The sequence below is a fragment of the Notolabrus celidotus genome, chromosome 17 (genome assembly GCF_009762535.1).
Source record: "Notolabrus celidotus isolate fNotCel1 chromosome 17, fNotCel1.pri, whole genome shotgun sequence".
Taxonomy (NCBI): domain Eukaryota; kingdom Metazoa; phylum Chordata; class Actinopteri; order Labriformes; family Labridae; genus Notolabrus; species Notolabrus celidotus.
This window is the reverse complement of record NC_048288.1, coordinates 27655014-27669812: the sequence shown is the minus strand read 5'-3', so window position 1 is coordinate 27669812 and position 14799 is coordinate 27655014. Positions and strand designations below refer to the sequence as shown.

General features: G+C 42.7%; 1 protein-coding gene across 3 annotated transcripts in view; it reads left to right on the top strand.

Moving 5' to 3' along the window:
- The window catches only part of LOC117829046 (cadherin-18), a 319558-nt gene that overhangs the window by 290217 nt on the left and 14542 nt on the right, over window positions 1-14799 (top strand). For all 3 annotated transcript variants that reach the window (XM_034706566.1, XM_034706568.1, XM_034706569.1), the window contains one exon: window positions 13465-13716. In XM_034706566.1, coding sequence (XP_034562457.1) covers window positions 13465-13716 — 252 coding nt within the window. The remainder of the gene's footprint in view (window positions 1-13464; window positions 13717-14799) is intronic.

Below are 14799 nucleotides of genomic sequence, written 5' to 3'. Positions count from 1 at the left end.
AACCATGATCTGTGAGAATTAAGATAAGATAAGATACTCCTTTATTCGTCCCACAACGGGGAAATTCATGGAGTTACAGCAGCAAACAAGAAGGTGTACAGAACAAGAATTTTAAGAAGAATACATATAGAAAAAAAATGTTCATCAGAGACGACAGCTCGGCCATAATTCTCCTGTCAGCCACCACCTTCACAGGATCCAGGACTGAGCTGGCCTTCTTCAACAGTTCAGTCTTGCTCTCCTGTATCCTGTCCGCCCACAGCAGGTGAAATCCTTCCAATGTGGCGTTCGTGTCCGGTGTTAGCTCTGTTAGCATGATGCTACTCTGACAGTATTCCCTCTGGTGATGGGTTAGAACACCATTGCACTAAAGATTGATTTAAATGGTTAATAATGGAGTTAACAATGAGATTTAAAAAATGTTTATTGTTAATGTTTCATTTTGTTGGGTTCTGACACTTTTGGATCATTAAAAATGGTGAAGTTGACCCAGGAACATTATTGCTGTCTCTAAGAAACAAACAAAACAGGAAGGTTAATGCCATGTCTGTTTTTTTCCCCTCTTGAAGCACTTTGTAACTCAGATTTTAAAAAGTGTAGCACCACTAAAGGTTATTATCATATAACAGTCAGATACTGGAGGGGGGCATGTGTTTTGTGGACTTGGAGAAGGCCTACAATCGTGTTCCATGGGGGCTCTTGTGGAGGGTACTGCAGGTGTTGTGGAATTATCATACTCTTATATATATAAATGTATGTAAGAATGTTTAACTCTTATATCTTTCCAATCTAAGTGTCAGGGAAAGAGTAACTTCCGTCCAACGTCATACGAGGCTACTGGGTGATAGGCGAGATAGGGTCACTGTAGTAATCAAGGTCTTTCCCCCTGTTTCTGTCTTTATCTGTGTGTTGTGACCGACTCCAGACTAGATCACCACTCTTCTTCCCAATTGTTTTGTTTCCTATTGTCCAAATATGGGTATCTAACTGTAGTGTCGTCTTTGGGAATGAAGTACCACGCCTGAGGGATTGTCTGGCAAGACTGACTTGGCATTGCACTTCACTCCCCTGCCTGTGTACTGTTATGTTATTGCTCCTTGATCAAGTTCTACATGAACTATTTCAGCCATCAGAGTCTCCTGAGTCTTCTGTGTTGAATGTCCAGTTTATTGATGAATTCCACCACAGTGGGAGTATGGGGTTCAGGAGCTGCTACTGCGAGCTATCCGATCCCTGCACGACCAAAGTGAGAGCTGTGTCTGCATACTTGGCACAAAGTCGGACACAGTGCGTGTTGGCCTCTGCCAGGGTTGTCCCTTGTCACCGATTCTGTTTGGGATTTTTATGGACAGGATCTCAAGCTGCATCCGGGTGGAGGAGGGTCTCCAGTTCGAGGGGCTCAAAACTTAATCTCAGTTTTTTGCAGACGATGTGGTTCTGTTGGCTTCTTTGAGCTGGGACCTCCAGCAGGCTTTGGGGCGGTTTGCAGCTGAGTGCGAAGTCAGTACCTCCAAGTCTGAGGCCATGATTCTCTGCCAGAAAACGGTGGATTGTCCTCTCTCGTGGGAGTGAGTCTTTGCCCCAAGTGAAAGAGTTTAAGTATTTGCGGTCTTGTTCGCGAGTGGGGGTAAAATGGAGAGTGAGATTGACAGGCGGATTGGTGCAGCATCAGCAGTTATGTGGATGTTATACCAGACCATTGTGGTAAAGAGGGAGCTGAGCTGGAAGGCAAAGCTTTCAATTTACCAGTCGGTCTACGTTCCAACCCTCACCTGTGGTCATGAGCTGTGGGTCTTGACCGAAAGAATAAGATCTTGGATGCAAGCGGCTGAAATTAGTTTCCTACGAAGGGTGTCTGGACTCACCCTTAGAGATAAAGTCAGGAGCTCGGACATCCAGAGGGAGCTTGGAGTAGAACCGCTGCTCCTTAGCCGTCGAAATGAGTCAGGTGGTTCGGGCATTTGATAAAGATGGCTCCTGGACGCCTCCCTTTAGAGGTGTTCCGGGCACGTCAAACTGGGAGAAGGCCCAGGGGTAGACACAGAACAGAAATCAGTGGAGGGATTATATATCCCGCCTGGTCTGGGATCGCTTCGGGATTCCCCAGGAGGAGCTGGAAAGTGTTGCTTGGGAGAGGGATGTCTGGGTCAATTTGACCCAACCACGGATAAGCAGAAGAAAATGGATGGATGGATGGAGTTAGATACAAACCAATATTCTTCTTGCATAAGCCTCTTATGTGTTGAATGAATCCTGAGCAAACACTGGTGCCATATTGGAGGTGTGATTCAATTTCCCCTTGCATGGTAAAGGAGCATAATAGTAGTACTCAGTGCCCTCCTTTGATTGTTGCTGTAGGTGCAAACAGCCTAACCCATAATCAGCTGAAACTCAAAACACAATGAAACTAACGTAGTAGACTGTGTTATATTGAAAATACCAGTGAAGTGGACAGAACACATTGTGTTATTTTTTTTAGCAGTAGCCTGTTCACTGACTGCTATCTGTTGTCACTGCGAGGCATGTTTTGTTAGACTAAGCCTCACTGAGTCAGACTAATCCTTATTGAAGCAGGAGATTCTTCCAAAGCAGGGCGCTGTTGTGTTTTGGTCTTAAAATGCGTGACAGAATGAATATTATTTTTACACAGAATTATACTAACCTTTAAAAAACCTGATATGAAGCATTAACAGAAGCTGCCCTGTAATAAAACCTTAGTGCAGAACTGTGTCTTGTACAGAAGTTTGGTATGTGACTCGTGTTGCTTCAGAAAGCCCTCATCAACCAAACAATCACAGTGTAATTAGTGTAATGCAGACTAATTACAGTCTATAACTTGGCATGGCTGTAATTTCAAAAGTGCACTTTGCTGTGAAGAATGCCCTGTCAGTGTGTTGGTGGTTTGTGGCTGGGCTTGAAATGCATCTCTGTTTAGTTAGGGCTCCATTTTACAGTTAGCCTCATTATTAGGAGCAGAGGAAACGATCCACTAGAGTTTAGGAAGTGTTCATCATTAACCTCTCTTTGGCAGCACTGAGGTTTCCCAATATGAGATACACATGGCTGTATTAAAGAACAAGAATTATTCAACTGCTTCCAAGTATAATATGATTCAGGGTTGACATTTTCACCATGTTGCCTTTTAGAGAATAAGGAGACAGGGAAAGCTCGCTGGTGCAGATATGCTACCATCCTCAAACTGGTTTATATAAATCATGAGCAGATTTTAATTTTCTACTTAAAGATAATTCAAAATCCAGAAGAAATTATGAATATCAGTATTTATAAGTGCAGTTTGCATTTCAATCAGGAGGGACACAGTTTGAAGATACAACTATGTTATTTATAACAACTTAATGAATAATGAAACTTGACAGAAATCTTTGGCGTAAGGACTCTATGGGGATAATTTTGTGAGCGTAGGATGTGTGAATTTGACAGCAGAAGAAATCCCCCTAGAGTCCAGACACTGGTGGTGCTGGTGGTTAATGAAGTCCAGGAATAGAAGACTTTGCAGAGACCAGGTGGAGATGGGGAGATGGAGGGGTGCACCATCAATGCAAGAAGGAACTAGCTGGAGAGAGAGACACATTTAAAAAGACAGCAGAAAGCTGAGAGGCTGACAATGAAGGCGTGCCACTGAGCTATTGGATGACAGCCGCTGCTGATTAACCAATGACAGCTCCAGAGCATGCAGCTGGAAGCGGGTGAGTTATTGAACGAAGGAGAGGAGAGTTAAACAACTGCTGTGATTGACTTTCACTAGAGCTACATATAAACTGCATCATCAAGGAGTAAACTCTTTTAAGTGAGGGATAATGTACAGTTGATTATGCCAAATAGAATCCCACCCAAGGGATTACATTTGGCATAACCACCAGCTAACTATACATAATCCCACTTTCTACCTTGCTACCAAATTAATATACAATAGCTCCAAATGCTACTTTTTTCTACGTTGCATAAACATTACACAGGACTGACAGCGTGGACAAAGGAGACACCAGACAGAGTCCTGAAGCAGCAGAGGAACTTATAGGGAGTTGAAAATGTGTGAATATGTCAGTTCTATTTCCCTGTAATACATGCAATGAACGTATCTAGAAGTTTTACCTGTTTACTGAGATGCACTGACAGAAAGAAGAGTATATGAAGGTTATAGATTTGAAAATGAGTAGGTCAGTACAGTCACGGATTTGTTTGGGGAGAGAGTTCCAGAGAGAGGGGGCAGCAATGGAGTATTCTCTGTAGGTTGCGTAGGTTCGGTGTTGGTCCTACAAGGTGGAGAGAGGAGGTTTTCATTGGAGGAGCAGAGGGTTGTGAGTTTGAAGCAGGTCAGTGAAATAGGAGGGGGCCAGGTTATGGAGGGCTTTGTAAGTCAGGAGGAGTTGGAAGTGAATGCGCTGGGAGACAGGGAGCCAGAGGAGGTTTTGGAGGACGGGGTGATGTGATCGTGGGAAAGGGGCAGCTGAGTTCTGGATGAACTGGAGATTATTGAGGACTTTGATATTGAACCATAGAATGCTGTTACAGTAATCGTTTAATGAATGGATGAGGGTCTCAGCTGCAGAAAAGGAGAGTAGTGTGTGGAGTCGAGCTATGTCTGATTTAAGTTGTTGGATATACAGCTCAGAAATGTTAAAAAGTGACCACACAGCACTCGAGGAGAAGAGAGAAGCCAGATGATGCTAGTTTGAACAGTCTCTGTGATTGGTTAGTTAAATGCAAGCTTAAGTTGATTGGTTGTTTGATTCAGAAAGGACATGTACTAAGTGTTATGTACTGTATGAAATGGTGTTGCCTACTGTGGCTTTAAACTTGCTCTGGGTATGGCAAATGTCTCATTTCAAGAAATGAGCCTGCATGTGTTTTACTGCTGCTGATGGTGAATTCACTGAAATAACCCAGGTTGTACAGAGCATAGGTAAGGAAGAGAATCCCACAGCAATAAACTGTATGCAATTTTATACACTCATGATAAAAAACTCCAACCAAAATATATTGCAACTTCTGAAAACAGAAACAGCAGCCTCGGTGTGGACTAAAATACCTGCAGTGCCTCCTCATTTCATGCACTTTCCTGACATTTGCAGCCTCTATAAACTCAAGCCTCCCCCAACTCTAAGCAGTAGTTAAAAACATGACCCAGTATGTTGCCCAAAACCTAAAATAGTGCCGCCACAGTGTATGGTCCAAGTGGCAGCTGGAGAGACGGTTCGTGCTGAATCCCATCAGAGGCACCTCCACACACCCACTAAAGTTCACAAGGAATGCAGCCGAGAGAGTGTGTAGGCAAGCGTGAAGTCTGCGGAGATGTGGATGTGTCGCGTGTGGCTATTGTTGGTGTATTTATGGTGAGATTTATTTTAATCATGCTTCATGTGCTCTACTGTAGAACATCGGTATGATGAGGATGCATGCATTCTCTGCTGGGGTAATACCTCATACATCTCATGTTAAAATCTACTCTGGTATCTCTTCTGGTATCAAACTGTAAATCAGGGATACTATTTTTCATGCACTTTGCACATGTGCCTTCCTTTGTGCAGTATTTTCAGACAAATTCAGAATCAGACATTAGACAGCCAGCTGCTGAAGAATGAATCCTTGGACAAAAGCCAGGAAAGGTATGCAGAGGTTGTCAAAAGCAGTCATGTAGGACTGGCACGTTTTCATGCATGTATTAAAGATAGATGCAAAAAGGGTTCTGTGTGCATTCTGCCACAGCAGCTCTTGTTGTACGGTTGATGTGCCCACTTGAAGGTACAGCACGAGCCATAAAAGCCGCTCTCCTGTTCTCAGTGTCCTACTCCAATCTCTCGCCTGGGACTGTTACGTCTGAGCACGCTGGAAAACTGTGGAGGAACTGAGCGGGGGCGGTGCTGCTGATGTGCTCTGTCTGCTGGTCATCAGTCGCCTGAGCTGGCTCGTGGATTTATCACTCGCCAGGCCCCTGAGACTAGAATAACAGTAACCTCAGCGACTTCTGCCATGTCTCTTGCTCACATCCTGCTGATCTGGTAATTGCATACGGCCTGAGCTTCATAGTGTGCCCTCTTGAGGTATCCTTTAGTAAGATGCAGAGTGCATAGACTAATATATATTACTAGTTCAAAGTTCAGTTTGTCTAAAGTGGACTGATTCACGTTCATAGTTCATTTAAAGGCAATTTTTGAAGGCATTGGTGGGCAAGGGGTCTAAGCGCGCCCCATATACAGAGGCTGTAGTCCTCATTGCAGAAGTCCTCGACTCCCGGCCTCGACCATTTGCTGCATGTCTTCCGCCACTCTCTACTCCCTACATTTCCTGTCTCTCTTCAGCTGTACTATCAATAAAGGGAAATGCCCCCAATTTTTTAAATTTTTTTTAAACTAAGTTCATGGTCCGAAACATGAGCTATTTCACATTCATTTTATTAAACTGCATCTACGTTATTTTTTCTGTAGAGCCGCCTATTTTTCAATCCCCAGTCCTTAATCACTGACATTTACTAATCACATATCTTCAATGCTAGTTTGGTCCAAACACACCAGATCAACTGATTGGCTCACTCCCCAGGTTCCCAGAGTTAATTCTGAACTGGGTAGATCTGCCTTTTGCGATGTTGCACCATCTGCATGGAACTCACTTCAAAGCACTTTAAAAATAAATGCACTGGTTTCTTTTAATCATTTTAAATCATTAGTTTTAACATTTTTAACCTCTGATTGTGCCTGTTTTAACTGACGTTGTGTAACATTATTCCAATGGTTGTAACATTACTTTTAATTGTTGTCTGTTTTTAATTCTGCATTTTAATGTTTCTTTTATATGCTCAATGATTTTCGAGTTTAAATAAGATAATATTATATATTATTAAATTTAGACAATATACATGAATAACTATGTTCTAATATAGAATTATAGACATATTATTAAGTGTAAAAGCCGACAAAAACTGCAGCTAATATACAAGAGCAAAGGGAAAGAAACACTGAATAAACACTAAAGTGAACTATTCCTCATTCTTAAAAAGCTACACCTCTCTAAAACAAGTCCAGCCTGTTGGATCTGTCCTGATTAGTTCATAAAACTCCTTCAACAGCTGCTCCACAAGTACCGCTATACCTACATCTGGACGCGTAAGCCACTGGTGCCGTAAATCTGACTCTGGCTACAGTCAACGCAGCACTCTGTAACTCTTGAAACTTCTCGGATGCTGCCTGAGCAGTCGTTCTCTGCCCCCAGAGTGAACAATATTCATGTCAAGTCAAGTCAAGCTTTATTTATAAAGCACATTTAAAACAACCTCAGTTCAGTCAGACAACTCACGTTTAAAGTGTTTATTGTAGCAGCAAAACATATTCATGTTTGGCGCCCAGGCTCCGGCCTCATCACTCCCTGCAGAAAGTTTACATGCAGACTTTGAGGAGTGATGAGCAAAACATACTAAACACCCCCGGAGCCTGCAGGTGGAAGCTGGGGAGATGGGAGATTTTTCCCAGTTTAAATAGACCGCCAATTTGAGAGGCAGAGGGCAGGATTGGATGATGGATAAGAGAGTGGGACATGTGACGTGTATGGCATTGCAGCTCGAGTTGTCTGCCTGAGCTAGCTCGCAGGCGTCGCTCCATTTGACCAAAACGATGTACAGTTATTAAAATACAATATAATCATACACAAATATAACAATAAATAAAAACAATAAATAATAGTAAGAGCTCAATTTAGGAAATAAAAAGAGTACAAAAGTAAAAAGCCAAGGATTCTTGCCTAGCTGGGACTGAACGCCAAGGAGAAAAGATGGGTTTTCAGAAGTGTTCATGTTCTCGTTCATGAGCTGCAATCTGAGCCGTTCACATAAGTATGAACCCGTTCAATTAATGCACAATGCTGTTTACCATTACGCTCAAGACGCAGCCGGACGCTTACACAAGGAAAAGGTTAAACAGCGAGTTTACCTCTGGCCTTGAATGTGAAGAGGTTTTGCTTTTCTATGTCAGTAATGCTAGCAATTAAGTTTATGGGTTGTAGACTGTTCTTAAACACAAGAAGCAGTACAAAGGTTTAAAGGTTAGGAGCATTTTTAAAGTTTCCTGAAATTATCTAAGCTTACCTATTACCTGATTAATCCTGAACACAACCACCAGACTTATCAACCATAAAAATAACCATAAATTGTACTCCTCCAGTTGAGTGCACTTGAATTAAAAGTGATCAAAGAGATCATAGTGAAGTCCTGCAGGTAATACCCTCACAGTCCTTATCCTCAATTCTGCACAACTAAAAAGTTATTTTATCTGCTCCTGTGAAATCTCACTGAACTTCATATCTTGGGATGGAGAGACATGAATGCATAAGTGATCCAAAAGTTATGTAAGTCGTACTTCACCTATCATGCTAATGCTTTAAGAAGGAGGGGGGAGAAATGAGGCCATTTGTGAGTTAATGGCTCACACTCTGGCTTAACGAACCCAGTGTGGAGGGAAATCCACAGAGTTGTGAAGAGAAATCACTCAAATGCAAATGAGTGGATTTCTTTATGTGGACGAAAAAACCAAGAAAGAGAGAGGGGGGACCCTTCTGCAGGTAACACGTCAGAGTGATCTGAGTGACTTTAATGAAGTGTGACACGCTCTTAAAAGCATATTTTCCATAATTTCTTGGGTGGTCACCTGCCTCTCACTGGAGGCGCTGTCATGTAGCAGAGCTGTCACAACACAGTGAACTCCGCCTGTGCTCACTCATGCTCTCCCTCTCCCTCCTTCCCTCTCTCTCTCTTCCTCGGCTGCTGTGTGGCTGCAGATGGCCCATCACACTGCGGCGTTAATCAACAAGCGCACAGCTCTCCTCCACCCACCTGCGACAAGAGGCGGTTTAATGTGAAATTAGCATGACATAATTGATGTGCACTTCCTCGTCGTGGTCTGTACAAGGACCTGTGGCGCCACGGTTCTGTGCTTCAAAGTGTACAGGCTGTGACGGAGAACACGACGTACACACACACACACACACACACACACACACACACACACACACACAGCCTGTTTGTCTCAGCCTCCGTCTCCATCCGCTCTGCTCCCCTCTTGACTTATTCAGACACACACACACACCTCCATTCACCCCCCCCCCCATCCGCCTCTTCCTCTTTCCCTCTCATCTTCCAACTCCCCCTCTCTCTCCTCCTTGTTATTTGCATCCCTCACACTCCACTCACTCAACACCCCCCTCCCCTCCCTCCTCTACCCATCTGCTTGCTGATACGGTGATACTGCGAGTCTGACTTAATAAAGCTTGAAGTACGTGTTGTCATTCCAACTGTCGATCATTATAATTATTCATAGATGGAGCTGAGATTGGAGTGGGAGGAGAGGTCTCAGAGCAGCAGCACGATAGTACAGCATGGCGGAGGTGTTTTCGCTGGGTGGAAAGGGAGAGGTTGTCATGTGCACGATTCAGCATTTTTCTTTTGGATCTTAAAATATCCTGTGAATATATATCAGCATGGGATGTGTCATCTGCAAGTTCCTGGATGCTGGTCATGTGAGGCCCCAGTTACTCATACAGATACCGGAAACACTGAATGAACAGAGATGACTGAACATGTTCTGTAGGGAGTGTTTGACTGGCTGTGAAACAGACTGAAACTCACAGTAACGTCTCTTTATGACCTACAAAGGCAAACAAGACCATCAGTGACAGGACTGAGGACTTCTTTATTGTTATTTTTAATGCATAAAACCACTGTGAGGGGGATGTGTCAGACCAGGCGATTGACAGCACCTCAAAGAAACTGCAAATATTCACAGGGTGAAATTGTTGGCAGTTAAAGACAACCTATACATGCATGCATTAGATCAGTGAAGAGATGCAAGGTGCCACTTTGTACACAGGGAGCACCAAAATTGAGGAGCTTTAGAGGGATACATTGCATTGAAGTGGCAGATATTTAGTCTGTGCCTTCTAGGACTCACTTTTTTTTATTACCAGTTTCTCTGCCAATTATTTTGCTATTTGTTGAAAACTTTGAAGTAAATGAAATTTCAAATTGTGAAAAATAGCTCTTCAGCCCACTGATACTGCTTTTAATTCCTTCTTCTGCCAAAACCCAGAAGTCCTCATGACAAAGACAAAGAAAGGCACTAAAATTTCACATTTTGGATTCTGATACCAAAACAATTTTTACAGTTATGTTTAAAAAAAAAAGCTGTGTTAAGTATGTATTTATACTTACTTGTTAAATTATATTTTGGTCATTTCTATATGTGTGTGTGGTGTGTTAGCTACTGACTGTGATCCCTGCAGGTCGGAGGGCTTAAGAGCAAGGTGCTGCAGCCTAGCCTAGGCTGACTGAAGCATACAGTCTTTAGACCAGGGGTGTCAAATTCATTTTAGGGTTAGGGGCCACATACAGCCCAATTTGTTCTCAAGTGGGCCGGACCTTTAAAATCATAACATAACCCATAAATAACAAAAACTCAAAAATGTTCCCTTTGTTTTAGTGCAAAAAGAAAGTACATTCTGAAAATTAACATTTTAATTAACTGTCTTTTTACAAAACACAGCTGTTGTATTTTTTGTCATAATGAGTCTCATAGTGGGGCCAGATTTTATATTATTTAAACACTGAAACCTGCTACGAACACACCAAGCACACAGGTTCCCCATTCACCTGACACAGAGAGTGCAAAAGAACAGATAGATTATAATAATGAAGAAGGTAAAGTTGACTATTATGGACCCCCCAGCTCCAGCATGAACAGTTTGCTTGCTGGACAGTGTTATATGCAGGGGTCCAAAAAGTCTATGAATTTGCACAGGATTATGCAAACTGCAAATATTATTATTCCTCACTTTGAGAAAAAAAAGTCCTTTAGTGCCGTTTAGTTGCCCTCTGTCAGGCGTTTGATTGTAGAACAAATTTGAAATAGCAGCTATTTTTATTGAAAAATTGCAGTTAATGCCTTCTCTGTAATTTTTTCACTTTGCAAAGTCATCCCGTGGGCCGGATTGGAACCTCTGGCAGGCCTGTTTTGGCCCTCTGGTCATATGTTTGACACCCCCGCTTTAGACCTTGCGGACCTTACCAATAGTTGAACCTTGGTTTTCTTATGTTCGTCTTTTGGGCTTTCACTAAAGTCATACAGTCATATAGTTTTGTTTATAGTTTTCTTTTCTTTAAACAGTTGTAAACTTCCACTATCTTTTTAACCACATCCTTTGGACGTTCCATCTTTTTTCTCAAGCAACACAATCATCTTAAGTATCAGTCAGCCCATGAGGGATTTGCACAAAAAGGGTTTAAGACAAAAGCATGCCTTGGTCACTACAAGCACCCTGTAGTGTGTGAAACCATTTCCTCATATCACAGATCAACCAGTGGTCTCCTGCTGAGAGAGACTGTCTGACACGGCCTGCATGTGCAAGTAAGCATAGCGTGTTGAGATCTTAATGGTAAGCCTTGAGTCAAGCCAAGCATGTGAGCTGGCTGTGTGATGGCCTTCGAGTGGGTCTAAGCTTCTTATCATGCACGCCTTTGGAACTAAGTGCTTAACAGACATGACACATTTTAAAAAAGTTCTGCCCACACAAACTGAACATTTGGGATTTTTGTGCAGATAGAAGGTCGGGTGTACAATTGTGATGTAAATGTGTGTTTAGTTAACAGGCTTGCCAAAGCAGCTAAAAATCCAACCACAAGAAATTACACAATAAAGCTTGTATTTAGGAATATCCAGTGACATGGTGCTGCTGTACCAAAGATTGGTCTTGACTGTTCAGAAGTCTTAGTTCATGTTTGGTCTCTCAGACTAAGTGGATTTCATTTTTGGGACCACAAATGCAGGGATGCAACTACATTATCATGCAATTAAATCTGACTTTGTTTTCTGTGGGTGTTTTGATGCCAATGTTGAACTTTCTCATGAATTTCAAGAGTGCTGACATTCTGCATGCTCTAAGTTGAATTAAATGAGGCATGGAGTGTTGGGCTTGTAGTGGACTGGTTTTGGTGTTGACTCAGTCTAACCCTGGCTTTGTCTTGGTGTTTACTTGGTCTCCATACCTATAAGTCTTGGTCATGTCTTCGTCTTTATAAACTCTATTGCTGTAGAAACGCCCAAGACCAAGTCACGACCAAACCAGTGTCCTGGAAAGTGAAGTAAAGACAGTCCCATTTAACAATCTTCTCCAGCTGAAACATCAAAGCTCAGAAAATATTCAATCTCATCCCACAATCCAAACACAAACAGCTTATATAAGGAACATGGATTTAAGGTACAGCTGCACTGAATCTATAGTCAGCTGTTCTCATTTCCTTTCCGGCGCTGGAAGTGTCTGAGGTTTAAACTTTGGGGAAAGTTTCTAGAACTCTGCTGGCACTCCCGACTGCGTTGTTCTTGTTGCCAAAGCAGTATAGACGAAACCGCAATGGGTGAAAGTCAGTGCAACGTCGTGACTCTGGGATGCCAAGAATCAGTGGGCAACCAGACCAGAAGACCCACAGACAGGCAATGGGGGATCTGTTAGCAATGCTGACCCCATTGCTGTCTTTGCAGCAGCTCTATATACATCCAAGGGTTCTTTTAGCTTTAAAATATATGTGTCAAGACATATAGAATTCATTTGTATTCATTGGCTTAGATTCCTTTGGATGTTTGAAACATTCCTTGAGTTTCCATCTAGCTCAAAATAAACTTGGCTGAAGTAAAGAAGGCAGCTTCAGTTGGCTGCAGAAACCTATAGAGGGCATTGGCAAGCAGCCTGTTGAGCATGATGTAGATATCCCATTTTGAGGACAGGCTCTCCAATAGGAAGATATACAGCAGAATCCAGACTGGCTGGATTGGTGTTGACTGGTGTTGTTAGGTGAAGGCATGTAGAGTTATTTCACCCCTGTCATTGGTGTGGTCAGTCAAATATCAGGCATTCTAGTAGACGACTATGTAAGAAAAAGTCCCTTCAACACAGGAAGCCAAACATCTCCTCCTCTTCAATCCACTTGTTCTTTTCATGTGTCTGTACAAGTTGTGCGCCTGTGTTTTATTTGCTGCCTTCCTCTTTATTGAATCCATCCTCTCAAGTGCTCTCTTATTTGCTTTTGCTTCTCTGCAAATTTAGCCTTTTTATTTCTGTTTATCTACCTGACATGTTCCATTAACTGTGTTTCTGCACAGGCCAAGGTGAACTGCTCTTTTGCAGCACATTAAGAACAACTTTGAAATTAATTAGCCTTGGAACACAGGGAAACAGCAAACAGCAATGTACCATTTTCAGAGACTTTGAAAGCAAGAAATCAAATTCACAATGGCAAATGTTGTGAGTGTTTCTTATTCATTTACATTTCTACCCTTTATTTAAAGTCTGTCTGTGTTATTAGATAACTGCAGGCTTTCCTGAAAAGCAACATAATTATGAAGTAAAGGAAACCATCAATTAGTCTCTTCAGCCAGAGGGTCTAACCTTAATTTCTTTTTTCCTCTACAGACAGCACAGCTAGCATCATCGCCAGGCGGCGGCGCTTCAACCACCTGACCCAGGAGCTGTATGAGCTGCCCATAGTGGTGTGGGACGGTGGGGAGCCATCGCTAAGCGGCACCAGCACCTTGACCCTGCGGGTGTGCCCGTGCCAACGCCACGGAAAGATCCGGATGTGCCAGGGGGAGGCGTTCCTCTCCTCGGCAGGTCTCAGCACGGGGGCTCTGATCGCCATCCTGCTGTGCATCGTCATCCTGCTGGGTGAGTTGGGACAGCCGCTGTTGGGACTGGCAGCAGGGGGGTGGGGGAGCTGCCCGGGGGCCAGATATCCTGGGGGCATGGATGGAGGAGATGAACCATAAAAGTCAGGGAAGGGTGGAAAGGGTTTGACAAGGGCAGAGAAGGAGAGAGGGATGAATAGACATGTGCAGACACAGGTAGAATTCAAAATGAGGGTTGGAAAGAGCTGGAGAGGGCAGGGGTGGTTGGGAAAGAAAAGAATGTGAAGGACGGAAGAGAGGGAGGACACAGGGAGGAAGTCGGAGGAGAAATAAGAAGAAAGGAGTTGTGAGGACAAAGAGAGCAAAGACGAGGCGAGTAGAGTTTGCAGGGTCAGTGTGATTCAGAGAGGTGTGCACCACTGAGAGAATACTGAGAATAAACTGTACAGTGGCTGGGGAGGAGAAAATTAATCTGCAGGCCAGCAGTGGTGCTGGACTTTGCAGGAGCTGGGGGGAGGGTGGTAGATCGGTTAAAGCAGGAGCCAATCTTTTTTGGAAAAAAAGAGTAAAAATATTAATTTTAATGCAGTAAAACAAGAATTGCTTATCCCTGATATAAAGCTGAAATTAGGGTTACTTCATTTAAAACGACTATTAATGATCAATTACTTATTTAGTAGCTTGTATGCACAAAAACAGCTTCTGATATTGACATTTGAAATCACAGTCAACACAAAAATAATCTATTATATGAAATAACTTTTGAATTTTGGGGCATGAATGGCATGCTGAAGCAAATTCCTGTGATGCAGCCATAGACTGTATAAATAATGGACGTAGTATCCGTGACATCACCTAGAGCTGGGCGATATTGAAAATGATGTTATCATGATAAAATATTTCACATCAGTCGATATCGATAAATTTAAAGGCAGAATTTTTCTTCTGAGTGAAAGTTGAAGAAACCAGACAGTTTGTTAGCTTGTATCTGGATTTAATTTTCTGATAAACTTCTTGAATCCATCTTTTTGACAGAGCTAACAGGAAGCAGGTCTTTTGTGTAAGATCAGATTTTTGTGAAGTTTTAGTTTGTAGATTCTTATTTTTCTCCAGTTGAGGTTAT